At 39.6% G+C, this 27,774-nt stretch overlaps 1 protein-coding gene across 2 annotated transcripts in view; it reads left to right on the top strand.

Moving 5' to 3' along the window:
* Positions 1-1,307: 1,307 nt before the first annotated feature.
* Positions 1,308-27,774, top strand: part of LOC132165971 (uncharacterized) — a 42,804-nt gene continuing 16,337 nt past the window's right edge. The window contains exons 1-10 of one of the 2 annotated variants that reach the window (XM_059576693.1): positions 1,308-1,568; positions 2,472-2,655; positions 2,795-4,192; positions 4,304-4,957; positions 11,948-12,023; positions 12,967-13,089; positions 16,312-16,567; positions 16,666-17,148; positions 17,231-17,416; positions 17,572-17,868. In XM_059576693.1, the coding sequence (XP_059432676.1) occupies positions 2,481-2,655; positions 2,795-4,192; positions 4,304-4,957; positions 11,948-12,023; positions 12,967-13,089; positions 16,312-16,567; positions 16,666-17,148; positions 17,231-17,416; positions 17,572-17,868 (3,648 nt within the window). In that variant the 5' untranslated portion in view covers positions 1,308-1,568; positions 2,472-2,480. Of the gene's footprint in view, positions 1,569-2,471; positions 2,656-2,794; positions 4,958-11,947; positions 12,024-12,966; positions 13,090-16,311; positions 16,568-16,665; positions 17,149-17,230; positions 17,417-17,571; positions 17,869-27,774 lie in introns of both variants that reach the window. The other variant, XM_059576692.1, reaches the window with a different exon arrangement.

Genomic DNA, 27,774 nt, shown 5'->3' with positions numbered 1-27,774 from the left:
CTTGATTGACCCTATCAATCTCCAATGGAATAAATCTTCTCTTTTCTCTCTCTTTGACCTCCCCACTATCAAAGAAATTCTAAAAATCCAAATCTCCCCAAACCCTAAATCTCATTTCATATGGACCCCATCCTCCACTGGTCGGTTCACCACTAATTCGGCATACCTCTTACAGGTAAGCAAAAATTTTCCTGACCCTTCTCACCCTTCTACCTCCTCCTTCTGGAAGGCCATTTGGAAACTAGTCCTCAATGATAGATTGAAACTATTTCTTTGAAAAATTGCATGGAACATTTTGCCCACTTCAACTTGGATTCTCTCCATCTTTCCTTCCTCTTCCTCTCCTATAGCTTGTCCTTTATGCTCCTCAGAGACAGACTCTCTCCATCATCTGTTTTTCAATTGCTTTTATGCAAAGGTAATTTGGAGACATTCTTTCTGGCCACTTGATTCCACAATGCTCAAATTCCCTAATATGGTTGATTGGATAAAGCCTATCATTTTCCCTGGAATCTCGCTAGGCATTCCAGAGGAGGAACACATTAAATTCCAAATCTTTGCTGCAATTGCTTGTGACATTCTATGGCTATCTCAGAACAAAGCTTTTCATGAAGGAACAAAGTTTGAGGCGATGCAAATCTCGAAGAATATTATCAAAGTTACTCTTGAACATTATAATGCTTGGCAATTGAAATCTCATCCTCCTTTGGAGAAGAGGAGCCCTCCTCCACAAAACTGATGTGTCAACTTCTTATTATATTTGAATCGAAGATATACTCAATATTTTATGTTGTGAATAAACGTTGTTGTTTATTAGTTAATAAAAAAATATTTGATGATTTTTTATACGAGCCAAACACAATATATATATATATATATATATATATATATATATATATATATATATATATTGCACTATTTTCAAAGTTGCAAACAAACAACAAAAAAAAGAACTAATTTTCTGAATATATTTTCGGTTGAAAATCTTTTCTGAATTAAAACAACAAGTGGCTTAATTTCAAGGGGAAAGGAAAGAACAACCTCCAGTAATACCTGAATTGAATTCAACCTTCTCTCTCAATAAATCTTAATAAATGGTTAAAACAAAAAAACAATATCCTTCTCTTTCAATAAATAGTAAAAACAAAAAAAACAAATCATAATTGGGATCCGGCTTGGATGCTGTAGGCGATGACGTTTTGTCTTAGTGAATAGTGAATGTGCTTTTAAATCTGAGCCACTCGTTTTTTTTTAACAGCATCCATAGAGGGAAGCAAGGAAGCATCCTCACGAAACGTGCACCCGTAACTCCTCAGGCACAGACAGAAACGCTCTAAAACCGGAATTGACCGAAAAGCCCATGCTCTCCCCCACTCTTTCTCCCTCTCTAAGCTTTCAGATTGCGCTCCTTTCCAAAATCTCAAAACCTACGGTCCTCGATCGGAATTTCACTCCGGCCTCGCCGGAAACATCTCGGCACTGGATACAGATTCTAGAGAGGGAGAAAGACTGTCGCGATTCTCAGAAATGGTGGCGCTCATTTGACTAGACCGTCAGTGCAAGTCTCGGTCCGTTCTCGAACGTTTTCTTTGTTTGTATCTACTATTCGAGCCTAATTGTTCTTTTGTGATTCTTATCCATTTATTCTTCTTGAATTTGAAAGCTCCAATCTGGTTTTACGACTTCTCTGATTACATTTTGATTCCGCTAATCTAAGCTTTAGCTGGCAATTGATTTCTATTACTTTTTTTTGGGTTAAATTTAATCTTTAATTTATGTATGGTTGAGCTTTGTCTGTGCCTGTGATTGAGAAGCTATTACAATTACGCTGATTGTTTGGTTGCCAAGAAAGCTGAGTGAAAGGAAAGGAAAGGAATACACTTTTTAGTCTTACATTTTATAAGTCTATTTAGTTCGTAGCCATCGACGTTACTACACATAACCAGTCAACTTGATTTTAAAATCTTATGTGTATGTATTTATGTATGCACATGTTGTTTCGTCATGTTAGTTGGTTGCAACACTTAACATTCATGAAGTCTCTTTATTCGTATTAAAATTAGGAGTTCAATGAAGTATTTGTTCTGGATGAATAAAGAATTCAAAATGTCGAATAGTTTGCAATGCTTACACAAAATGTTGCTAAAAATTATTATTATTGTTATTATTATTTTTCTAAATAAAAAAAATTGTATGAGAAAGTTTTTAACCGTTTGTTTTACTTTCCTTTTCCTTTTAGTTGGACAAGTATTGCTATTATGTATATATTAAAAGTATTATTACTACCATTTGATTATTGTGGTTCCTTTCTTATTATTATTATTATTATTATTTTATTTTGTCTTTAAATGCAGTTTAGAAGCTTATAATGGGAATACAGTTTCTTTATTACATTTTTTTTTTTTTAAAAAAAATTTTTAAATTTTTATTTATTTATTTATTTTTTTAATTCTGCTTTCTTGCTCACTCAGAGTAGCAGCATGGGTTTACCTTTGGGTGGTGAGGGTCCTGCTATACTGCAGTTGCAAAAATGGCGGCCCTCTCAGGCCCATCTGAACCTGTCAGAATTTCGTGAAGCTTTCATTTCTCCTACAAGACAGTTATTGTTATTGCTTTCGTATCAGTGTGAAGCTATGTTGCTTCCGCTTATTACCGGTGAGTTTTACTAACTCAATTGTCTTTCTCATATTTGTGCTTTTGACTCTCCCAGATTGCCTAACATTTCTCAGTCATATGGACCTACGTGTGTGCGTGTTTGACAGGCAGTTGCTTAACCCTTTTTATTTGCCTGCAGGGGACTCTATAAGTCGTAATGGTTTTGACGGTAGGAAATGCACATCTGAGTCAGTTGTGGATTTTGATCATGATTTTTCTCTTGAATCAAGATCTATTTGTCATACTTTTCTTGGTGATGTGAACTCACTGGCTTGGGGTATATGCGGTGATACCTATAATCAGCACAAGGATACTTCATTTAGAGAACTTCTATTTATATCTGGCAGCCATGGTGTTACTGTCCATACTTTTTGTGAACCCAATAGAGGCAGTGCAATGGCTAGAACCGCACCAGAGGGTGATTTTGGGCAAGGGAGGTGGGTGGAATGGGGGCCTTCTGCTACACTAGCTTCACATATGGAGGTGCAGGAACCTTCCATCTTATGTTGTGAACCCCCTGGAAATGTTGTAGATGTAAACACAGCCAATGGAACTAGTGAAATTCCACAAAATACTTCTGAAGTAGGTGATGATTTGTCAAGAGGAGTTGCTTCTAAGAAATGGTTGCAATCTTTTTTTGTTAAAGTTGAAACTATCAAATCTGATGATACTGTATGGACCAGGTTCCCAGATAAATCATCAATTCCTTGCTCTGCAGAGGTTGTTTCATTCAGCCTTTTCAATAGTAACTTACCACTTCTCGACTTCTATAACAAAGGAAACTCTGAGTCAAATAAGGAGAACTGGCAGGAAACAGTTCCTGATTCAGCAAATTATACATTTATGAAGTCGAATTCGGCATCACCTGTTTCAAATTTGAAGTCTGATGTTTTGTCCAATGTTTTCGGTTTTGGAGTGAATGATTTATACAAGTGCTCCAGGGTGTTCTCTAGCAATTCACATCACTTAATTGGATTCGTTTTAACATTGGTGGATGCTGTTACTGTTAATACTAGCAATGAAAGTGAAAGTAGCTGGAGCAACAATTTACTTCTTGTTGCTAGGTTAGAGAGTTGGGGAATCCAGTGGGTTTCCTCGGTAAAGCTTGAAGAAAGTCTAAACATAGGTCCAGTGGTTGAGTGGGCTGACTTCCGCTTTTCTGATAACCTTCTTGTTTGTCTTAATGCATCTGGCTTAATCTTTTTTTATGCTGCAATGTCTGGTGATTATGTTGCATGTATAGATGTTTTACAAACATGTGGACTTAATCCTCAATCAGCTTTCCTGGAGAAAGAAAAGATTTCTGCGGGAATACATATTAAAAAAGTTGATGAAGTTCGTGAGAAGTCAACTTATCAACATGCTGGTTTTTCTGGTAGAAGAATGTTTAAAAGGTTGCTTGTTGATTCACATACTTCTCTCTTAGCAGTGGCTGATGAACATGGTGTAATATATGTAATTCATGCCGGAGACTATATGCCAGACAAGTATTATAAATCTGAGAAATTGCTTCCACATTTTCAGCATTTGGGACTTGGTATGTCGGTTGGTGGTTCTGATATTGGCACCCAAAGGGTGTATTCTAGTTATTCTGGTCATCTTAAATCTAATATGTTATCCATGATGGGTGGGAGTCTTTCCTTTTCAGGTAATATTGGAAGTAATGTACCTCCAAAAATCCGAGACTTGAACCTTCAAGGAAAGAGGAACCAGTATGACTTAAGTTTAAGTGGCTTTTCTGCTGCTTCGAAGACGACAGATCAGAGGTTTCATGATTCTGATGTACCATCACACAGTTTGCGAAAAATATTTCTTTCCACATATAGATTTAATGAGGACGATTGTATCTGTTTTTCTCCTCTGGGAATTACTCGGTTCGTTAGAAAACACCATATGAAGAATCAAAAGGGTTCTCAAATTGTTCATTTCGATCTGCATGCAGAGTTGGCAGTTCGTGATGACAGCTGCTTGAATGGGTATGAAATGTTTTTTCTCCAAGGTAGGAAGGAATCATTTGTTGGAGAAGCAGTTGGTTGCACTTTTGGAGGATGTTTTTATTTGGTGACAGAAGGTGGTCTTTCAGTGGTTCTTCCCTCTATTTCAATTTCATCTAATTTCCTTCCTGTTGAGACCATTGGGTATCGGCAGCCAATTATCGGTAGAGGCATTGGATGTCAAGTTAGGGACACATTGGAAATTAATGAATCAAAACAGCGCTGCCCACCGTGGAAACTTGAAGTTTTGGACAGAGTTCTTCTGTATGAAAGTCCTGAAGAGGCAGATCACTTATGTTTGGAAAATGGTGAGGATAATTGAAATTGAACTTGTTTGACATTCTAGCTTTCCATTGATGTATATACTTTGCAAGGAATTTCTATTCTTAATTTTGTTCTGGATCAGTGTTTCATATTCTGTATTTTAGCCTGGTATCAGTTTCTAATTTATTTCACATGATTATTTTATGAGTTTTCTACATATAGTTCATTGGTTGGAGCAAGCTGATGAACAGTCAATGTTTTATATCATATTATTGTTTGAAACTATTACCATATCTAGAAGATTTTTGTTATGATAGTTACTTATCAAAAAGATTTTTGTTATGATAGTTTGTCTTACATTATTTTGGGCTGTGTGGTGGGTGACAGTTTTTTTTTTTTTTTCTTTTCTTTTCTTTTCTTTTCTTTTAATTTATAAATAATTAATTCATTGAAAAGCGCAGAGGGGTGCAACCCTAATAAACATGATGTATACAAAGAAGGGCCCCACTAAAGGTGAAAAGAAGAACACAATTCCACAAATGAAGACAATATAAAACCAGGAAACATTAAAAGCCTCCACTCAATTGAATACGGTCTTGACCAAAATGTTTTTGAGCTCGTCATGCGTCTTCTCATGATCTTCAAAACATTGTGCTCTCCAAATGGTCCACATTAAACACAGTGGGGCTATTCTCCACACATCCATAACTAAATGATTACCTCTTTGACCTCGCCAACACTAACAAATCTAACACTCTTCCAGGCATAACCCACCCATGTGTGGTGGGTAATAGTAAAAGTGAGTGGAGTAGATGTCTCATTGACGCTAGATTTCAGTACAAATTAGACAGAATGTGTGGGTGAAGGGACTGAAAACTATATGGTGATAGGGTGTAGTAGGTGGGTGGTAGACCAAAACAATTTTCAATTTTCTGTTATACCTGATCATTTTAAGATGAAAACAAAGGGAATCCTTGTTAGGGTGTTGAAACAAGCTCTCAATGGAACTAAAAGGCCAAAGCCAATGTTATTGGTCATTAACAAGTTGGTATTTTGTGGGGCGAATCTTGATCAAATTCGTTCCCCTAAAGCCTTACTTGTTTGTTTTGAAGCTGCTTCGGGTCTAAAGGTGAATATGGCTAAATCAGCTTTGGTCCCGGTAGGTGATGTGGTTAATATGGAAGAATTGGCTGGTGTTTTGGGTTGTGAGACGGATTCTTTGCCTTTGAAATACCTGGGGCTCCCCTTGGGCGCTCGCTTTAAGGCCAAATCTATCTTGGATGACATTTTGGAAAAGATTGATCGGAGGTTGGCGAGCTGGAAAAGAATGTATCTTTCTAAGGGAGGTAGGGTTACTCTTATAAAGAGCACCCTCTCTAACCTTCCTACTTATTTCTTGTCCCTTTTTCCTGTTCCTGTTTCGGTGGCTAAGCGCATAGAGAAGCTCCAACGTGATTTTCTATGGGGAGGTTTAAACGATGAGTTCAAATACCATTTGGTTAATTGGGATAAGATTTGCTCTGCTATTTCCGAAGGAGGTTTAGGGGTCAGGAAATTGAGACTGTTCAACCAGGCTTTGTTAGGGAAGTGGCTGTGGCGTTATGCGCATGAGAGAGATGCTTGGTGGCGAATGGTCGTGGATGCCAAGTATGGTTCTGAATGGGGTGGTTGGCATTCTATCAACATCTCTGGGTCTCATGGGGTGGGTCTTTGGAGGTATATTAGTAGGGGGTGGCGGATGTTGTCTAGCCATACAAGATTTGATCCAGGAGATGGTTCCAAAATCAGATTTTGGGATGATGTTTGGTGCAGAGAAGCGTGTCTTAAGGATGTTTTTCCAGGCCTTTACACCATAGCTAATGCAAAAGATGCGTCTATTGCTGACAATTTGGACCTCACGGGGGGAGCTCTTCAATGGAATGTTAGCTTTTCTCGGTTGATTCATGATTGGAAGTTGGAAGTGCTAGCCTCGTTCTATACTTTGTTGTACTCATAAAATGAATAGGGAAGGAGAGGATAAAATGTGGTGGATTCCGTCAAGTAAAGGGAAGTTCGATGTTCGATCTTACTATAATGTTTTGGCTAGTATTGAGGCTAGTCCTTTCCCTTGGAAGAGTATTTGGCACACCAAGGCACCCACGAGAGTGGCCTTCTTTACTTGGACGGCGGTGTTAGGGAAGATTCTCACAATAGATAATCTTAGGAAAATGAATCTCATTGTGATCAATAGATGTTGCTTGTGCAAATTGGATGGGGAGACGATCAATCATCTTCTTCTCCATTGTGAGATCGCTCGCTCTCTATGGTATGCTATCTTTAGACGGTTTGGATTGTCATGGGTCATGCCTCAAAAGGTGGTGGATTTGTTCGCTTGTTGGTGGTCAGAAGGGCGTTCTCGAAGTGCCGTTGTGTGGAAAATGGTTTCCTTTTGCCTAGTGTGGTGTTTATGGTTAGAAAGGAATGTGAGATGCTTTGAGGATTCTGAGAGATCTTTGGAGGACCTCATGGCGTTCCACACGCTTTTTACTTGGACAGTAGCTTGGCTTGCCCCTTTAGTGATTAGCTATCTTGATTTTCTTGTTCTTTTTTCTTCTTCTAATTAAGCGTTTTCTCTTGTATACTTCCTGTGTACTTGGGTTGCGCCCCTCTGCGCTTTTATTATATAAACTTTACTTATCAAAAAAAAAAACAAGTGTTGGTTCCACCTAAGTGGGGTCTTAGGAGGGATGGCTTGGAGATAGTTGTACTTGTTGACATTATTTTGAAGTGACTGCTCTCTAGAACCCGAATTGTGAACTTACTCTTGATCCTTGTGACAATGTTGTGTCAGAGCCAATGTTAGTTGGAAGTAATAAGTCTTTTACGGAGCCATGCATAACATCTTCATATAAAAGTATTAAGACTGAAATTTTGAAGCATGAATCATGGCCTTTAGTATAAACTAGTCATAATCACAAGTGTGAAATATAAACAAAAGACTGAACCACCATTAAATAGAAATTGTAGACAAAAATACTGTTCAAGCATCCATGAATATTTACGATTACAGTACTAAGAACAGTAATCTTTCCCTTCATTTTTGTTTGCTGGTCCTGCATCATAAGTAGGATTTATCGTTTTTCATTCCAATATAAACATTGGTTGTTGGACATGGCAAATTTCTGAGTCCCAGGTTAGTGATGTGACTTGCTTGCATTTTAGTATGGGCATTTGTGCAAAAGAACCACTAAAAATTGAAATGAATTTTTTATTTATGCTCACATAGGTTTTCTTTGAGCAGAGCACGATGAACCTGCTCTTTTTTGATGATTTTTTTCAAAGCATTGAAGTCTTTCACAACGTCAGTCTAATGTTAGACACAGTTTGCACAAGTGTTGCGTGGACTGTTGATAAGGTCAACATGAAAGTTGTTAGATAGATCTTACATTGTGTAATTGCATCATAATAGGCTATACAATTTAATTGTTTGTTAGTTTCTCATGGCTGACTCAATATCATATTTAGATGTCATGATGCGAGTTAAATCACCAATTGTTTTAAAAGCTTTAACTGACGGAAAATAATGAATTTAATAATTTAATTGATATTCTAGCTCTCTCTCTCTCACATGGGTCCAGACTCCTCTTTATGTATGGGCTAAAATTCCTCCTCAATAGGTGTAGTCTAACATGTGGCCTATTTAATTAGAATGGGGGGTAAACTATGAATACAAGATTCGAATTTAGGACCATTGCTCTAATAGTATATTAAATCATCAAATGTTCCAAAATGTTAAACTGATGGAAATGATAAATTTAATGGGAGCAGCTTCCTTTTAGTTCAGTCCTTTTCATTTTCTTCCATTTGTAATTTAGATTTTTTTACATCATCAAAGTTTGATCCTATGTTCTACTATAAAACACATCTATTAATGAAAATCTTTCTTAGTCACTCTCTTAACTTACTCACTAACTCACTCACTCTAACTCGATCACTCATTCTCTCTTCCTCCACACCTAACCCCTAACCATTATAGCTACCGCCGCCTCTAGCACCATTGCCACCACCGAGGTAGTTTATCGCAATCTACAGCAACACTGTCGACATACCTGAAATTCAATCTAAGGAGTGTGTGTATTATTTTACTACTTTTTGGTAGACAACTTGGCCTCCATGCCATGAAGTTCATCAAATACATAAATAAAGTGGCTCTTCCCTCATTACATAAATCCATCCATAATAAAGTGACTCAAATTCTATTGCATCCAAATCAATCAAGATCTAAGTAGTTGTTCAATAAACTTTTATACTTGTCACATGTAGTATCTGAGTCTTGCCCATTTAAGGAATATGGAAGAGGTATGTGGCCTCTTGGTTTTCTTGACCAATCTTCTCTCATTACATAAATCCCTTGGTACCATTTGTCCAGTCATTTTTCCCGCCACATATCACTTACCCATTCTGTTTCTAGTGCTTTTAGCCACAAGAATGTTGTCCATATTGGACAAAGTTTCTGAAGGTTGCAACCCACAAAGCCAACAAAACAGTAGTTCCACAAAGCATTCGACCTCCTCAAAACTCGTGCTGCTGCCGTTGCCAATTCCCCCTTAAAAATGTAGGACTTGGAGGACTCCATAGTGCAATTCAAGCCAATCTTTGAGGACTCCAAGCCAAATAGACCCAACTCACTCCAACCTTCAAATCGAAGCTCCTGCAATCCAATCCCAAGCCAAATGCCAGGAAAACCAAATAGATTCAAAAGAAACCCAATTGGTTCCATCCGAAACCAAATCCCAAGAAAGTCAATTCAATTCTACTAAGACCCAATCGACTCCAAACCTTCAACCCCAAGACAAATGCAAAGAGACCACAATTCACTCCCAAAGAAAACCAATTGGTTCCACATCCAAACCCAATCCAATTCTAAAGAAACCCAATTGAGTCTAACCCTTCAATCCCAAGTGAAATCTAAAGCGTCAATTTACAACCCTCCAAAACCAAGAGAAAAACTGAAGAATCTTTCCTCAAATGGATGTCTCCTTGGATTGGGAAACATCCATTTTGAGTATGGTGCTATTGGCGCCATAGATTGCAACATTTGACCTTGGTGGCGACGATGGCTATGGTGACTTTGGGGTGATGGGCATGGAGGAGGAGGGAATTGGGGGTGGGTAAGTGAGTGAGTGAGTGAGTTGGAGAGTGTGCGAGAATGATTTTTATTTAATTATGTGGCTTATTGTAAACCATAAGGTTAAATTTAAATGATGTGGCAAATTCTTTTTTGATAAGTAAGTTTTTTGGCCCAAGGGAGAGGTAAGGAGAGATTCGAATTAGTGACCTCCGTGGTGGGGGGCAAATGAGAATAAATTTAACTTCAGGTGAGCCGTTCCTAAATTTAATCCTTAATTAATGTTCTAACAATGTGAATTTGGAGCTTTTAAGTGTTTTTTCATTACTTATGTCCCCCTAGTGGCGCTTCATTGACAACTTCACTTATCAGGTGGGGAGGGGACAGGTTCATTTAAAAGTGCTGGTTGATTTATCCGTCGAGATATTTTAGACCTTTCCTACTTTAAAGTTCTGTGATAACTCCATGTAAGCATTTCTTGATGTGTCATTTCCCTCTTTGGGCTAGACTTTTCTTAGCAAGAAGTCAATGATGATCTTTGATCTTGTGGATTTTGTATAAGCTTGTTCAACTTTTGTCCAAATGGGAAAATCGGAGCAATTTAGATATGCTTTTTTATTTTATTTATTTATTTTTATATAAGTAAATATTATTTACTTTTGTGGAAATTCGAACTTATGCTCTTGAAGTAAATATTATTTAGATATGCTTAATGTGGAATATTGGCATTATCATGAATCATCATGTATAAGTAAAAGAAGATATTGGTGTATCCTTACAAAATTAATTGGATATTCTGCAAATTAGATTCCGTTGGATCTTCTGGTTGGATATGAGTGGTTGTAGAGTTATCAATAGTCAGACTAATGCATAGCATCTTGTATGTGCAAGAAGACTGGAGAGTCAGTCGATCATCTTCTTCTCTACTGTGAGCTCGCAAGTGCTCTTTGGCACACGATTTTTAAGCGGTTTGGGTTGCATTGGGTCATGCCCTGCAGGGTGAGGGCCTTGTTTGATAGCTGGTGGTCGGGAGGACAATCTCGAAGCGCGGTTGTGTGGAAGATGATCTCTCTGTGTCTTATGTGGTGCATTTGGAATGAAAGAACTGCTAGATGTTTTGAAAATTCCAGTAGGACCATAGAGGAATTGACTCATTTTTTTCTTCTGTACTCTTTACTCTTGGACAGCCGTTTGGCTAGCTCTTTTAGTGATTAGTTTATCTAATTTTCTTTTTCATTTCTCTCCCTCCTAGGCGCTCTCTGTTTATACTTCCCGTGTATGTGGATTGCGCCCTTTTGCACTTTTTATATCATCATTACTTATAAAAAAAAAAGCATCTTGTGGGGTAATCGGTTGGCACAACAGTTATACTAATATGAAATTATAGCCTGTCAAAGTTGGTGTTCAAACTAAATGCAATATATCATATTTATTTAGGTTGAATCAATTTGTGGACAAGAATAAAATGACTAGAGTCGAGTCTTCAATGTTTATGCAACACATACACACACACACACACACACACACTATAGTCTTAATCATATTATTATTATTATTATTTTATTTTATATTTACATTTGATTGTTTGAGGGTCTTCCTTTCTTTGAGCATATTTCTTTGGGCACTTTTACTAAATATGTAATCACTTGTAAACAGTACCTTGTTTTGGTGGGAAGAAAATGATATTTTTTAATAAATCTGTTATTTTTTATTTTGGAGAAATCATAGTTCCAAAAGTTCAGAACTAGCAGTTGGAGACGATTTTAGAAACCAAAATACATGCAGGGCTACAATACTAAACTAATTTCGTTGGTTTTTGCTCTTTGATATTAACATGTGATGGATACTTGTTCATTGAATGCTGCATTTTGGGATATGCTAAACTGTGTTTGAGTGCTTCTATGACATCTGGATGCTGCCATGTCAGGGTGGGACCTAAAACTTTCGCGGATGCGTCGGTTGCAAATAGAGTTGGACTACTTGAAATTTGAAGAAATAGAGGGGTAAGATTTTATTTTTGATATACCATTATTACTTTTCCATTTTGTCAAATTACTTTCTAGGCTGCTTGCTTCAAGTATATGATTTATGATCTTAGAGTACATATTATAGATTTATGATCTTAGAGTACATTTATGTTCTCTTCTTCTTTCTCTCCCTCTTAGTCGCTCTCTTGTATACTCTCGATGTACTAGGGTTGCGCCCCTCTGCGCTCTTAATTTATATATCTTTACTTATCAACAAAAAATGAATATAGGATACTCTGCTAAAGAAAGGAAGGGGTACAAAAAAAACTAAAAAACAGATGGACCCATTAGTTTAGTATCAAATGCCTTGAAATAAGGATATGCGTTACTCTTTAATTTATGCAAGCAGCAGTGTAATTCTCAATTCCTGTGTTTTCTGGAATGGCTGGTTTAGATTTATGTGTACATGTATTTTTCGCAAACCATGGGTCTATTCTAGAAAGGATCTGATTATCTAGTTCTGATTTAGATTAAGACATATACCCTGATTCTAATTTTATAGGAATCTAAAACAAATATAAACATGTTAGAACTGAGACTCAATAGTAATTAAAGTAGCACAGGTGCTGATTAGGTGCAACTAAATGTAGAGACTATATTTGAATAATTTTGGTGTTTAAGCTTGCTTTTTGGGGTGCTTTCGCCTGCATCACCCAGTCTTCCTGCAAACCTCTTCCTACCTCTTTTAATAGGACCAAAAGAGAGCCAATCAAGGAGAAAGAATTTGATTCTTTACTTTGAAACTTGAATGTCAGAGAATCTCCGTATAATTATCTAGATACATCTCTTTCCAACAGCCAGACCAGAGCATCTACTACTTCAATATTGTTATGAAGGGATCATATTGAGTTTTTGTTCTCAGGGAAATCATATAATGTTAAACTGATGGATTTCTTCTTTCCTTTTGGTGGATGAACAGATCTCTAGAAAAGCTTGTGGGTGTAAATCTCGCTGAAGAGGGAATTTTAAGATTGCTCTTTGCTGCAGTTTATCTGATGCTCTGTAAATCTGCCAGTGATAGTGAGGTTTCTGCTGCATCAAGGTAAAGTTATTTTTCCAATTTCCACTCATTCTCATGGATATCCTGAGGACTGTATCCATTGCCATGTCTGAAGCAAGTTAACAGAAAATGTCATTCGCTGCTTGAAAAGACCTTTAAGGGGATAGATACCGTGAATCTTAAATTTGTTTATCTTCATATTGCTTTTGAACCAAGTCAATTGTTGTCTATGTATTTTTGAAATTTCTATATAGGGAAGAATAACTGATACTTATAATTCAATGCATCATAGTTAGATAAAAGTTTGCAAAATAAGTGCAGGATATGTTAATCTTATTATTTCGGTGTTTTGGTTGTGTTTCTGTTCCTTTTCCCCCAAACCATGCTCCTTGCTGATGTATTCATGGAATTAATTCAAATACACGAATATGAAGAAGCCATTTTTGGGGTTCTCATACATCAATTGAGGTGAAGTCGGATTGCACTGATTAAGGTGAAGTTAATTCAAACACACAATATATCCACCAAGGAGAATTCCACTTATCGACTAATTGAAGAAAACTGAAATTCAATTTTTAGAGAAAGTATTTGTGAACTTAATATACATTGTTGGCCTACTTACTGATAACTTATGTTTTTGGAAGCAGAAGGCTTTGGTGACTTGGTGAAACAGTGGTGGGATTCGTACCATTGTCTTAATACCCTTTGTTTTGTCTTGGCATATAAGCTTTAAACGGATGAAACTTGATTTAAAATGTTGGAACAAGGAGGTATTTGGAAATGTAGAGGTGAGAAAAAAGTCCCTTTTGGAGGAAATCCAAGCCCTCGATTTGTTAGAAGAGGAGTGGCCTCTTGCAGAAGAAGAGATTGTCAAAAGGGCTATGCTGAAAGCAAATTTGAATAGAGTAGTTCTTATGCAAGAAGTTAGCTGGAGGTAGGGCGACTTGGTTGAAAGAAGGGGATCAAAATACGAGTTTTCCCTCCGCCTTGCCAACTCCCATAGGAGGAATAACTTTATCTCTAGTCCTAGCATTGATGGTTCAAATACTTGCATTCAAGAGGTGATCAATGATACAATCAATCAATATTACAACTTTACAAGAACCTTTTACAGAATCAACCCCTTATCCCGAATACGCGCAGCAAATCCTTGGAACCAAACACTCAGCTTTTTCGAAAATCGCCGGAAAAAGACCAGACTTTGCCGGCGACACCCAACACCTGTCTCCGGCCACCACAGAGAGTTCCAGCCACCACCTTAGACAGAATCGGCTGACTACACCAACCAACCACCAAAGACAGCGACTACACCAATTCTGCCAACGACAACGGGTCGAAATCCAACATTGGAGATGACAGCGAGATCACATTATTGGTGACAGTGAGCTCGGCGCCATCTCCTATCACGGGCATGAAGCCCAAGAATTTATATTTCTTCGATCAACAAAGGTTGGAGAAAGGAAAAAAAGAAAAAGAAATTGAAGAAAAATACACAATATCAGGAAAATGTATGAACCCTAGGCTCTGATATCATGTTGAGAGGTTTGCATGAAGAAGGTTTTGAGAAAAGAGGAGGCTTGTCTTTTGATTCGTGGCTTACCTCAAACATATTATTATATAAGCTTAAAGAATGCACTAATGACTAAACTACCCTCAAACCCTAATACATTCTTCTAACAGTATCCGTTGTTTCTAATTTTTCTTCCTCTAGTCTTGTAGATCTTGTTAACTTTTTGGATTTTCAACCCTATTAGAGTGTTTGCTTCTCTTGTATACTTTTTGTTTATGTGAGTTTTTCTTCTTCTTCAATAAATTATTATTCATCAAAAAATGTGTTAATAAATTATATTGAGAATTCAATATACAGATTTGTATTTCATTTTCTTTTAATGCATACATGTTTTTGTTAAGTATATTATTTGTATGTCTTATGTTTTTATCTTAACTAACATAGATAGTAAATTAGTTATTTTATGCTTTTAATTAAACTGTAACGTTTATATATATTATGATCAGAGAATGCACCTAGCTTGTGTCGCTGTCTTAGTCTTGCAATTTTGGACCTGAAGTAAATTTAGATGGTTCCTTGACTTGATTGCTATTTTTATTTGATTTATATGCATGTGTTTTTCATCTTTGCATAAAGCCTTAAATTTATTATAAAAAAAAATCTTGGTTTGATGTGGATGATTTCAGTTTCAGCCTGGTTTAACCTTTTGTGTTCTGTCCTTGACATCTCCATATTTACTGGAATATGGTTTACCCATTGTGTGTGATGTGGTGTCTATGTCGAGAACGGAATGCAGGCAGCTTTGAGGATCGTGAGAGTGGCATGATTGAGTTGAAGAAATTGGCGTTAAATACCCTGTTCTCATGGAGTGACTTGGTCTCACTTGCATGTGTCTACATTTTCTGATTTTTTAGAGCTTTATAATTCTTTTTTTAGTCAGTAGGGGATACTTTGTATACATCCTGTGTACTTGGATTGCGCCCCTCAGGGCGTTTGATAATATATATTACTTTTCAACAACAACAAAAAAAATGGTTTACCCATATGTAGGCATACATCTGAATTGAGTCTCTTCATGCCAAATCTGGAATCTGTGTTTATTCTCTCTCTCTCTCTCTTCTCTCTTTTGTGTAAGCTAGTGTTTGGTTCTGGAAAATGGCTGGCACAAATGGTATGGTGATGTCTGGAATTGTTTTGTTAGCATGTTTGGTTGGTAATGCAATGTAAGAGACTGCTTTAGCCATATGTAGGCATACATCTGAATTGAGTCTCTTCATGTCAAATCTGGAATCTGTATTTATTCTCTCTCTCTCTCTCTCTCTCTCTCTCTCTTTTGTGTAAGCTGTTTGGTTCTGGTAAATGACTGGCACAGATGGTATGGCGATGTCTGGAATTGTTTTGTTAGCATGTTTGGTTGGTAATGCAGTGTAAGAGACTGCTTTAGTATGGTCTATCCAGACTTGCTGTAAGTCATAGTTGATTGATTAACTAAACCTTTAGCAATTTGTCATGTGTCAAAGAATCCCAATGTTAATTTTGGGTGTCAACTATGTTCAGTGAATCCCTCGTGCATCCTGTGCGGGGAATTTCTTTGATTATGTGATATAAAATAAATAGTTATGCTTTCAAAAGGGGGAAAAAAGGATGAGCAGAAGTGTGATCTATGTATTTAATGTATCTTTTGTATTTATTACATTTTTTTTTTCTTTGATCCACATTCATTTTTTGGAACTTCTTTCAATTCAATCTTGTAGGCTTCTCGCATTGGCCACCTGCTTCGCGACCAAAATGATTCGTAGATATGGATTACAACAGCACAGGGAAGATGCTTACATATTGCAGGGCTTTAGTAGGACTCACATACTTTCTCTTCCACCAGTTAGACCAGACAAAGTACACAAAGATCAGGGAAATTCAAGAAGGCTTAGTGAGATGGCTCACTTTCTAGAGGTTGTTCGAAATCTGCAATATCGACTTAGTTCAAAATTCAAGAGGCCTGGTCAAGGATTGGTAAGCTGTTTTGTAATACTGCTAGTCTAGATATTTCTGTACTTCTTGTTTGCATCTAATCACTATAGTTTTAGTAATACCTTATTGCTATATTGCAGGTGGATGGTAGGGAAGCATCAAGTTTGGTGGATATGGATTTAACCCAGGATGAATGTCGTCTTTCTAATCTTTCAACAGATGCTGTATCATTAGAGACAGCAAACCAACTTGAAATTTCGTTTCCTGTGTCCTCAGACTCCATCACTACTGAGAACCTTGCTTTGATGCCTGTGGATGCTGACTCCCATTTGGACCCAGAGGATTTGAGTGAAGTTTCTGCTCTTGTGCCGCAAGGGGTAGTGCTGGAAAAAAAAGTTCTCCCCTTAGAAAATCCAAAGGAGATGATTGCACGGTGGAGGCTAGATAATTTGGACCTTAAAACTGTGGTCAAAGATGCATTACTCTCTGGTCGTCTTCCTTTGGCAGTTCTTCAACTGCATCTTCATCATTCAAGTGGTTTAGTCGCTGACAAAGAGCCTGTTGATTCTTTCACTGAAGTTCGTGACATTGGAAGAGCTATTGCTTATGACCTATTTTTGAAGGTAGCTTATCATTGGTTTTCACATGAAGATTACGTCATTTAGTATCATTATCTTTCCTAACTAATATTAACATGATCTACAGGGTGAAACTGGACTTGCTGTAGCTACACTGCAAAGGCTTGGAGAGGACATTGAAACCAACCTCAGGCAGTTATTGTTTGGCACTGTAAGAAGATCTCTTCGAGCAGAAATTGCTGTGGAGATGAAAAAATTTGGTTACTTGGGACCATATGAGTGGAAGATATTAGATAGTATATCAATCATTGAGGTAACTGGAACATTTACTGATGTATATCTTATGTTTCTCATACAGTTATGTGCATTTCGATTTGAAGTTCCAATATGATAGCAATGGAGCTGAGACTTCCCTTTTCTTTTTCCTTTTTCCTTTTTTTTTTTTTTTTTTTGTTTTTGTTTTGGGAGAGGCTCTACCCAAGCAGTAGCTTCTGGAAAACATTTCTTGGCCGACAGAAAGAATTCGTGAGAACTTCATCAAGTTCAAATTCACCAGGGGGACTTTATCTGCACCTATTGCATTCACATTTGTTTGACAATCTGATAATTGAGTGTGGTGAGATTGATGGAGTTGTTTTAGGTTCATGGACAAACGTCAATCTGGGCTCTTCTGTTCCTGTGGTTGATGAAGATAATGCTCATGCTGGATACTGGGCGGCTGCTGGTATCTGGTCAAATACATGGGATCAAAGAACCATTGATCGTGTAAGTTACTTTCTATTTCTTTCTTCAAGTAATATTACCGTTGAGAGATACTCTATTACTTGATTTATTTAAAGTTTGTTCTGTTGCGCTGAAACCTGAGGGAAAGGAAAATTTAATATGATGATAAACTTGGACCTGGTCCCTACTTAGAGCTTGCATTAAATGCCCTCCCAACTGTATCATCTTCTCCTTTGTTTTTTGTCCTGGTTTGTCAATTAAGCTATACCAAGGCATATTATGCAAAGTCTGCCTTGCATTTGCTGCAGAAAAGTTAAGCTTGCCAGAGTTGTCATTATTAAGGTGCAGGTGGAGGTTCTGAAATTGATAAATATAATTAATAAGTTGTAATAAGTGAATCCTTTCTAATTATGGCTTTCTTACAGTCTTGCAATGACAAATGGGGCTATAATTTGATTGTCTACAACCCAAAGTTTCCATTTTTGAAATTATTCTTTAGATCGTTACAGGGCCACTTGAAATAATGCTACTCCCTAGTTTGATAAAGAATGTAGATCTTGGCTAGTAACTTGGTAATTTATGATATTGGACATAGATGGTTATCCTTCTTTCTTCCACACTTCCTTCGCTTGGACTTCACTTCTGCACTTTCTTTTTCTCTCTCCTGTATTTTTTTTGAAATTAAGATTAGTTCAGAAAGAGGCACACTTTTTTTCTGCCTTTGATGCTGTTGTTTCACTTTCTGGATAGCCGACCTTTTGGAGAAAATCAATGTATATTTTAAAATTGAATATGAAGGCTCTAGTGGAATTTTTTGTTCCATTCTTGTTCCCACCCTTACTCTGGATCTATATATCCTAGTTTATGAAAGCTGAGTTCAAGCTCTTCCCAGCAAATTTGTAGGAATTTGGTTGACCTTCTATTGCAACTACCAAGTGAAAGCAGCTTTTGTTTGTTATGTTAATTCTTATATGATTTTTTTTTTTTTTTTTGAAAAAGAAGATAGATGTTGTGTTATATGAAAATTTCAAATAAAAAGGGACTTTATAACAGAGGACTTCTTTTTGTAACAGTTGTATTTTTCACTTTATAGTCTTTTCTTCTTGCCATCAAAATGGGGGAAAAAAAAAACCTTAATTTGGATAAATACACATTGCAATGTATATTAGAGCTTTGTATAGCACTTGCTCATCCCTAATTTGGTGCGAACACTAGATTCAGGCCACTGGGCACTCATGTGTGGATGCCGATGTCGGATGGCAGCCCAACCCATGGCTTTGTGGCTAGGTGATTGAGATCTAGAGATGTTATTATGGGCACTTCTGTTATTTCACATTTTATTTGTTTTGTTATTTGTTTTTCAGACCGGTTATGTTAACTTTTGGGCTTTATGTTATTTTAGTGGGCTGCCCAAGTGTCGCTAGGGTTAGGGTTAGGGTTTAATCCTTAGTCTATTTAAGCATACTTTTGTACTGTTGTTGGTAGATTTTGATCAATAAAATAATGAATGTTTGTATCTTCTTGTCTTCTTCCTCCTCTTCCCGACTTTCTTCTCTCTTTTATTCGCTTCTAGTTTCTGTTGATTGTGCTGCATCATTTTTCATATCGGAGCCAGGTTTGATTGTTTCCTTTTTTTTTTTTTATAAGTAAAGATGTATTAATCAAAGCGCAGAGGGGCGCAACCCTAGTACACAGAGAGTATACAAGAGAGCGACTAAGAAGGAGAAAAAGAAGAAGATAACGTAAAAAGGAAGTCAGGGAAGCTGATCACTAAGGGCGCTAGCCAGCCAATAGTCCAAGTGAAAATGGTGTACAAGAAAAAGTGTATAAGGTCCTCAATGTTCCTAGACGAGTCCTCGAAACATCTAGCATTTCTCTCAATCCAGATGCACCACATAAGGCAAAGAGGAACCATCTTCCACACAACAGCACTACGAGATTTGCCACCCGCCCACCAAAAAGCATACAACCCCCTGACGCTACTAGGCATCACCCAACACAAACCAAACCGAGAGAAAACGGCATTCCACAAGATACGCGCAACCCCACAATGAAGAAAGAGATGGTTAACTGACTCCCCATCCAATTCACACATGCAACAACGGTTTATCACAACAATACCTCTCTTCCAAACATTATCTAAGGTTAGAGTCTTCCCAAGCGCGGCCGTCCAAGCAAAAAAAGCCACTTTCGAAGGAACCTTAGTGCGCCATAAACTCTTCCAAGGGAAAGGGGAAGGATCTTTAGAAGCAAGGATCCTGTAAAAAGATCTAACCTCAAATTTTCCTTTATGTGAAGAGATCCACCACATCCTATCCTCCCCTACCCCACGCATCAAGTGCGAATACAAGAGTGTAAAAAGAGGCCAAGACCTCCACTTCCCAATCATGAACCCTGCGAATAAAGGAAACATTCCATTGCACAGAGCCATTTGTACACTCCCTGTTATCCGCAATAGACGCATCCTTATTGGTGGCAATATTGAAAAGTCCAGGAAAAACATCCTTAAGAGACATGTCACCGCACCAGATATCCTCCCAAAACCTGATATTGGACCCAAATTCAGGGTCCAATCTAATGTGACAATGAAACGACCTCCACCCCCTGCTAATGTACTTTCATAACCCCACCCCATGCGAACCACTAGGAACCCTAGAACGCCATCCACCCCAAACCGCACCATACTTTGCCACCAGGATCTTTCTCCACCAAGCTTCTTTCTCATGAGCAAATCCCCACAACCATTTTCCCAACAAAGCTTTATTCATCAAACGCAAATTCCAGATCCCTAAACCTCCCTTAGAGATTGAAGAACATACCTTGTTCCAACTAGCCAGATGGAACTTAAACTCATCATTGATCCCACCCCATAAGAAATCACGTTGAATCTTCTCCATACGCTTCGCCACGGATGCAGGAATAGGAAACAGAGACAAAAAATAAGTGGGAAGATTGGATAAGGTGTTCTTGATGAGAGTAATCCTCCCCCCCTTAGACAAATACAAGCGTTTCCATGAGGCCAACCTTCTGGCATACTTCTCCAACATGTCCTCCCAATTGGCCTTAACCTTAAACGGGGCCCCCAAAGGGAGACCCAAGTACTTCAAAGGCATAGAAGCTGAACCACAACCAAGAATGCCAGCCAGAATGCCTGTATTATTCATACTACCAACAGGGACCAAGACAGATTTAGCCAGATTCACCTTCAACCCAGAAACGGCTTCGAAGCAAACAAGTAAGGCGCCAATGTTCTAACTTGGTTAGGATCAGCCCCACAAAAAACCAAAGTGTCATTAGCAAAGAGAAGGTGAGAGACAATAACCCGATCCGACTCTCTGCTTCCCACAAAAAAAAAACAAGAGATGAGACCTCTGTTTATCGAGGCATTGATCATCCTACTAAACGCCTGCATGACTAGTACAAACAAGAAAGGAGAAAGAGGGTCTCCTTGCCTCACTCCCCGTGAGCTATCAAAGAAACCGGAAGAAGATCCGTTGATCAAAACCGAGAATCACACAGACGAAATGCAATGTTCAATCCAGGAACACCATTTCTCTCCAAAACCGCACCTTCTCAGTAAGTAAAGTAGAAACTTCCAATTCATATGATCATAGGCCTTTTCCATATCTAATTTGCACAACAAGCCAGGTTTCCCTGATCTGATTCGGCTATCCAAACATTCATTGGCAATGAGAACTGAGTCCAAGATTTGCCTACCTTTAACAAAAGCATTCTGCGGTTTAGAGATGACCCTATCCATCACTTTCTTATTATGTTGGCTAAGACCTTTGCAACAATCTTATATGTCCCTCCCACAAGGCTAATCGGATGAAAATCCTTAATATCGGAAGCTCCATGTGTCTTTGGAATAAGAGAGATGAATGTAGCGTTAAGGCTTTTTTCAAATTTACCTTGCTCATGGAACTCCGCAAAAACCGCCATAATGTCCACCTTAATCACATCCCAACAATCCTGGAAAAAAGCCATAGAAAAGCCATCCGGGCCTGGCGCCTTGTCCCTATCCATACCTTTCACCACCTCCCACACCTCCATTTCCTTGAAAGGAACTTCCAACCTAGAGGCCCCACCAACATTCAACAAATCAAAACCAAGATCATCCAGCCTTGGTCTCTAGTTGAGGCTCTCTGAAAAAACAGAGACTCGTAAAAACTGGTAACGTGGTTGCTAATGACCCCTTGATCTGAAGTAGTAGAGCCACACACAGTTAGAGACTCAATAGAATTATGTCTTTTGTTTGCATTAGCAATCTGATGGAAAAATTTCGTACATTTATCTCCATCTTTCAACCAACGAATGCTAGATTTTTACCTCTAGCTAATTTCCTCATGTAAGAGAAAAGTCTCCAACTCTCTGGCTAGCAACCTCTTCCTCTCAATTTCTTCAGCGGATAAGCCTCTATCTTCCTCCACCCTATCAAGAGCCTTTATATCATCCATACGGGCCTTAATGCACCCTCCCACGTTGCCAAATTCCTGGTCATTCCATCTCTTAATGTCCCCCTTAAGAGCTTGCATCTTTTTTCCCAAAATAAAACTCGGAGTACCATGGAAATGGTAAGAGTCCCACCAGCTTCTTATTTTGTCCATAAAACCCTTCGCTTTAAGCCACATATTCTCGAACTTGAAAGGTCTTTTACCTCCAAAGAAGCAACTACAATCAAGAATAATAGGTGCATGATCCGAACACACCCGAAGCATCCTCTTTTGTCACATACTTGGGTAACGAGCTTCCCATTCCGGAGAGACTAGGAAACGATCTAGCCGTGACCAGGAATGGTTGTTAGACCAAGTAGAGACCCCCCCAGCTAACGGAAAATCCATAAGACCCTGCTCCGATATAAAATTTGCAAAATCCCTCATTGCGGACTGAGAATAAGCCCCCCCGACCTTTCACTAGGAAATAGAGTTGCATTGAAATCCCCACCAATACACCAAGGCAAATCCCACCAACTCATAAGGCCCACCAGTTCCTCCCAAAGAAGACTCCTGATGTTGTCTCTATTAGGGCCATACACCCCTGCAAAAGCCCAAACAAAACCATCATCAACGTTTCTAAAAGTGCAAGCCGCCACAAAACTGCCCAAAGCCACCTCAACCTTCATAACTACTCTTCTATCCCACAACACCAAAATACCACCCGAAGCCCCTCTAGAAGGGACATAGCACCACTCTGCATAAGGGCACCTCCACAAACTCCTCACAAAATTGTTTGTGACAAAGTCCACCTTTGTCTCTTGAAAACACACTATATCCACCTTCCAATTTCTAAGAAGTTTTCTAACCCTCAGCCTTTTATCCCTTACATTCAAACCCCTCACATTCCAAGAAAGGATCTTCTCGGCTTCACTAAATAGTCCGATTAGCCCTCCCCTTTTTGCTGTCCCTTAAAGATCATCCACTATGCACCTCATAATTAACGGAGGAATTAAGGTTATTAGTTATCTCTTACCTTTTTTTCCCATATGTGCTTCCATGGCCACTTCCTCTTTCAACGCCTCTCCTGCATCCTTACCATTGTCCTCATTTTCAGCCATAATGAACCCAAAAGCCTTCGCCAACTTCCCAGCTTCTCCATAACAAGAGACACCCACGAGCTTGCTAAATTGAGTTACAAACTCCACTGTAATAGGCTCCTGATCCTCAACTGGAACCAAAGCTAAGGAGTCTGGAACGAACGACTCACCCTGTGAACTGCGATCCTTATCTCCAGAACAAGCTTCTCCCAAAGAGCAAAAGCTCTCATCACAAACGCTGACCATAGCCCCCTTTCACCTCAAAGAGTTGTCCGAGCCTGGCAAATCCCACTTCTCCAGACCCGGTGGGATCTCCCCCTGCAAATCGAGCGGCTTCTGTCCAACACCATTTCCCTCCCCCAAATCCTTTCCCGTCATCTTCCGACTCGTATCCAGCAGAACCCATCTTTTAAAACCCGGAGGAAGCTCTCCTTGAAAATCGCTCCATTCCTTTCCAGACAACTTCGCCGGCTGGCCCAGCTTGACATTAATCAACTGGCTTGATCCTCCTCCCTCCCCCTTGTCAACCCCTTCCAAACTTCCCCCCCTGCCATCAAAACTTCTGGCTGCCCCAGCTTAGCTGGCTTCTTCAACTTCGCACGAGCACCGGCAGCAGACCTAGAAGGTGCCGACGGAACAGAACAAGTCGAAACCTCCCTTCGATCACCTGTCGGAGGAGTCGTCGGCTCCTTACCCAGAAAACCCAGGACTGAATCGCACACCCACGTCGATGCCGGAGCTTGTACGACAGGTCCGATCACTGGAGGGAGCACTGGAACTTTACCGGCGCTTAGAGCGTCTTCCCTTGCCGCGACCTCCTTCATTGACCCCTTCACTAACAGCGCTACCATCATCGGCGCCTCTGCCGGCGACACAGAAAGGACCGGCAAAACTAAGTTCGTGTAAATCGAAGAAGGACGATGCCCAGTGTTGGAAGATGAAGCACCCAGATCCCCCGCCTTACCCACCACGTTCCTGCTGTAAAATTTCAGTGCCTTATTGGGTCCAAGTCCCGCAGCAGAGGCCTTTTCCTTAATGGTCAGCTTTTGACCTACCGTAGTCTTGGGTTGGGCCATGGGCTGGTTCTTAGGCAATCCACTAGACTGTTGGGCCACCTGGGAATTCTCCAAAACAAGATTAGGCCCAAAAGAACCAGACCCTCAACTACAAGTGCAGCGAGCGTCTATCCCTTCTAGACAATTCCTAATATCCTCCTATATCTTTAACAGGGATATCTTCAGCTTTTCCTTCACCCCCGCAAACACGCAACCCTGACCAGACGTTCCAGAAGCATGCTCATCACAGACTTTCTCCTTGTAACTTGAAGTCTTCTTCTGCAGTACCCCACTGCTGGCACCACTGTTCAACGCATACCTAATCGCCGGACCCTTCGCCGGAGCTGCCTCCTGAGCCTCATGACCAGCTTTAAAAACAAGGCAAGAGAGCTTGGCCCAGACGATTTGCTGATCCCAGCATTACCTCCTAATAGCCATTTGGGAACTTTCACAATCGGTTTTGCGTAAGACCCAAACGGGTCCTCTACCTGTTTCGATGAGGACAGCAAGACCTTTGAAAAGCTCCTTCTCTGTTTCCCTGTCACTGCCTTCCTCGCTTCCCCAACGAATGGTTGAACAAAATTAATAGCGATCCGCAGCTCTGACTGAAGCTGGTCCCAGCCCTTCCTATGCCTACCTTCTGGCACCATAACTCTACCTCGCCTATCTCTACCATCATACTCCTCTAAAACCAGAAAGCTCCCATGCCTGTTGAAGCATTTCTGGGCTAACGAACGTGGAAAACTATGAATAGATTCATCCCTAAAGACCCTTGAATCCTCCACCGCCATCAGCTCATCAAAGATATTCACTAGCCAAACCGCTTCGTTCCAATCCAGCCGTAACCAACGCGTCTTACCTTTGCAGCGCTCTTGTAGTTTCAACACGGTATCTCCATCCTTCACGATCATCACAAACTCCTTTGATTGTTTCCTATAACAATCGAGCGATTCAGAACCACTTCTTCTCTCCCTTCTGTCCCCTACTCTCAAAAGCACCAATCCTTTTCACCACCAAATCTACACCACCACCAATCAACCATCAACCATCAACAACCCCACCCACCAGAACCCATTGCCAAACACCCACTATGCTACCACCAACAACCCATAGAGGACCGCCCACCCCAAGCTACTGCGCAGCCACCCTCAATTCCCAGACCCAAACGCCGTGCATTTCGTTAACACGATAGTACACCCTTTGTCATCAACCACAAATGCTCCGCCTGGTACTACCGCACCCAACTACTGGTTTGCACAACACTACCGCTTCGAATCTCAGCTACCACATGGTACCCAAACCTCTTTCACCATTTGGAGTATCAGCACCATTTGTTTGCATTTTTGTCTATTTGGATTTTGACTAATTAAAAAAGAAGAAGATAAGAAACGATAAAAGAAAAAAAAAAAAACAGAACTACTTAGCCTTAACTATATATTGGGCTTTGGTTTGCAAGCATTTTGCTGCTCACAGTTGCATTCAAAGAACGGTTTTTTACATGCATTTGCGTAATAGGTGAGTAGTCTCTAGTTCTGCATCTTTACAGTCATGAGCCCCACCCAATTTGACACCTTTAGGCAACAATTACAAGACCAATTGAAGGTCGTCGAAGACCAACTGGGAAACCTCCGCGACCAAATGAGAGCCTTCTAAGACCAGACAATAGACCTCTTTCAGAGGGTTGTGTCAATAGGGGCTTCCATGAAAGAATGGAGGGTCACAATGAAGGCGAGACCTCCCACATTGGAGGCAAGATACCTCACAAGGGTGTCCTTCGGGGCCAAGGTCATAATGTAGAACATGATTACCACCATCAAGGCCACCCTAACCAAGGCATCCGAACCCGTACTATCAGAATCAAGGTCAAGGTAATCCTTGATTATTACAACCAAGGTCCCAACAATTATGCCAACCCTGATGAGAGTCATGGGACAAATCAAAGTGGAGCCCCTACTTTTGATGGTCGTCTTAACCCATGGGTTTTCACTAAGTGGTTGCGTGGCATGGACTTCTTCTTGAGTGATACGATTTATCAGAAAATAGGCAGGTAAGATTTGCTAAGATGAAGCTCATCGGTAGTGGCAACCTTTTTTGCGAGTGTCAAGGAACTCCTTAGGAGGAATCAGCCTCCTATCACTGATTGGGTTGAAATGACTCTCAAACTTAAAGAAAAATATCTACCCTTGAAATATTGAAGTAGCCTTTTGGATCAATGGAATACTTTGAGGCAAGGAATCAATTTGGCACCAACTATATAGCACAATTTACTGAGTATAAGATGAGGTGTACTGTAGTCGAAGATGAAGCTATGACCTTGAGTAGATTTAGGAGAGGTCTAAAAGATGACCTTAGTAGGGAAATTGTTCTCTGTGGTATTACCACCCTTGACCACGCATATACCATGGTCCAAGATTATGAGTTCGTCAATAAATCCTAGTTACAAGGGACACTGACACTTGCAATGCAACCACCAAGTCTCAGCCTTTGGGTAGTAATTCCTTGCTAGGACACCCTCCTTTGAAACACAATCTTAATGGTGCTTTGCTCTTCAAGGATAACAAAGGTAAAGGAGTAGCAAGTGAAACCCCCAAGCTGCATTCTAGGGTTCAATGCTTCAAGTGCCAAGGCTTCGGTCACGTTGCCTCTAAATGTGCTAACCCCTTGTCTTCAACGGACAAGAGTATGCGAGTGAAGAGGATAGCCTTAAAAAACTTACCTATGAACCCAACCTTGATGAGTTCGAGGACTTAGATGATGATTGCTCGGGCGATCCTAACCATCTAGGTTGCATCTAAGCTACCTTACTCCAAATAGGTTAACCAGGGAATGGTCTTGAATATCCAGGGTAGATGTGGTCAGGTGTAGACTCGAACAACCTAAAGAGACTGATGACTGGTGAAAGAGTGCAATCCATACCTACATCAATTGTGGAGACAAGAGTTGCAAGGTTATCATAGATATTAGGAGTTGCTTTAACACATTCTCTTCAAGTACTGTCACCTACCTAGATTTGAAATTAGTCACCCATTCTAACCCATACAATGTATCCTAGGTTGACACTTCCTCTATGCATGTCTTGTCCCTATTCAGTTTCTCAATTACAAGGACGAGATATGGTGTGATGTAGTCCCCAAGGATGTAGGACATATCCTCTTAGGTAGGTCATGGTGTTTTGATATGAATGTCACAACTTACGGCCATTCAAGGGTAAGAAGATCCAAATTAACTCTTTACCTCTGAACCCTACCGACAGGAGCAAGAAAAAGGAGGCGACAAAAGAAAAGGGCTTGAACATCATAAGTCCCTGAGAGTTTGAAAGGGAAGCTAACAAGAGTTTGTTTTGTTCGTTGTGGTCACTAA

The sequence above is a fragment of the Corylus avellana genome, chromosome ca11 (assembly GCF_901000735.1).
Source record: "Corylus avellana chromosome ca11, CavTom2PMs-1.0".
NCBI lineage: Eukaryota > Viridiplantae > Streptophyta > Magnoliopsida > Fagales > Betulaceae > Corylus > Corylus avellana.
Note: the sequence above shows the minus strand (reverse complement) of the source record. Positions and strands in the feature narration are given on the sequence as shown.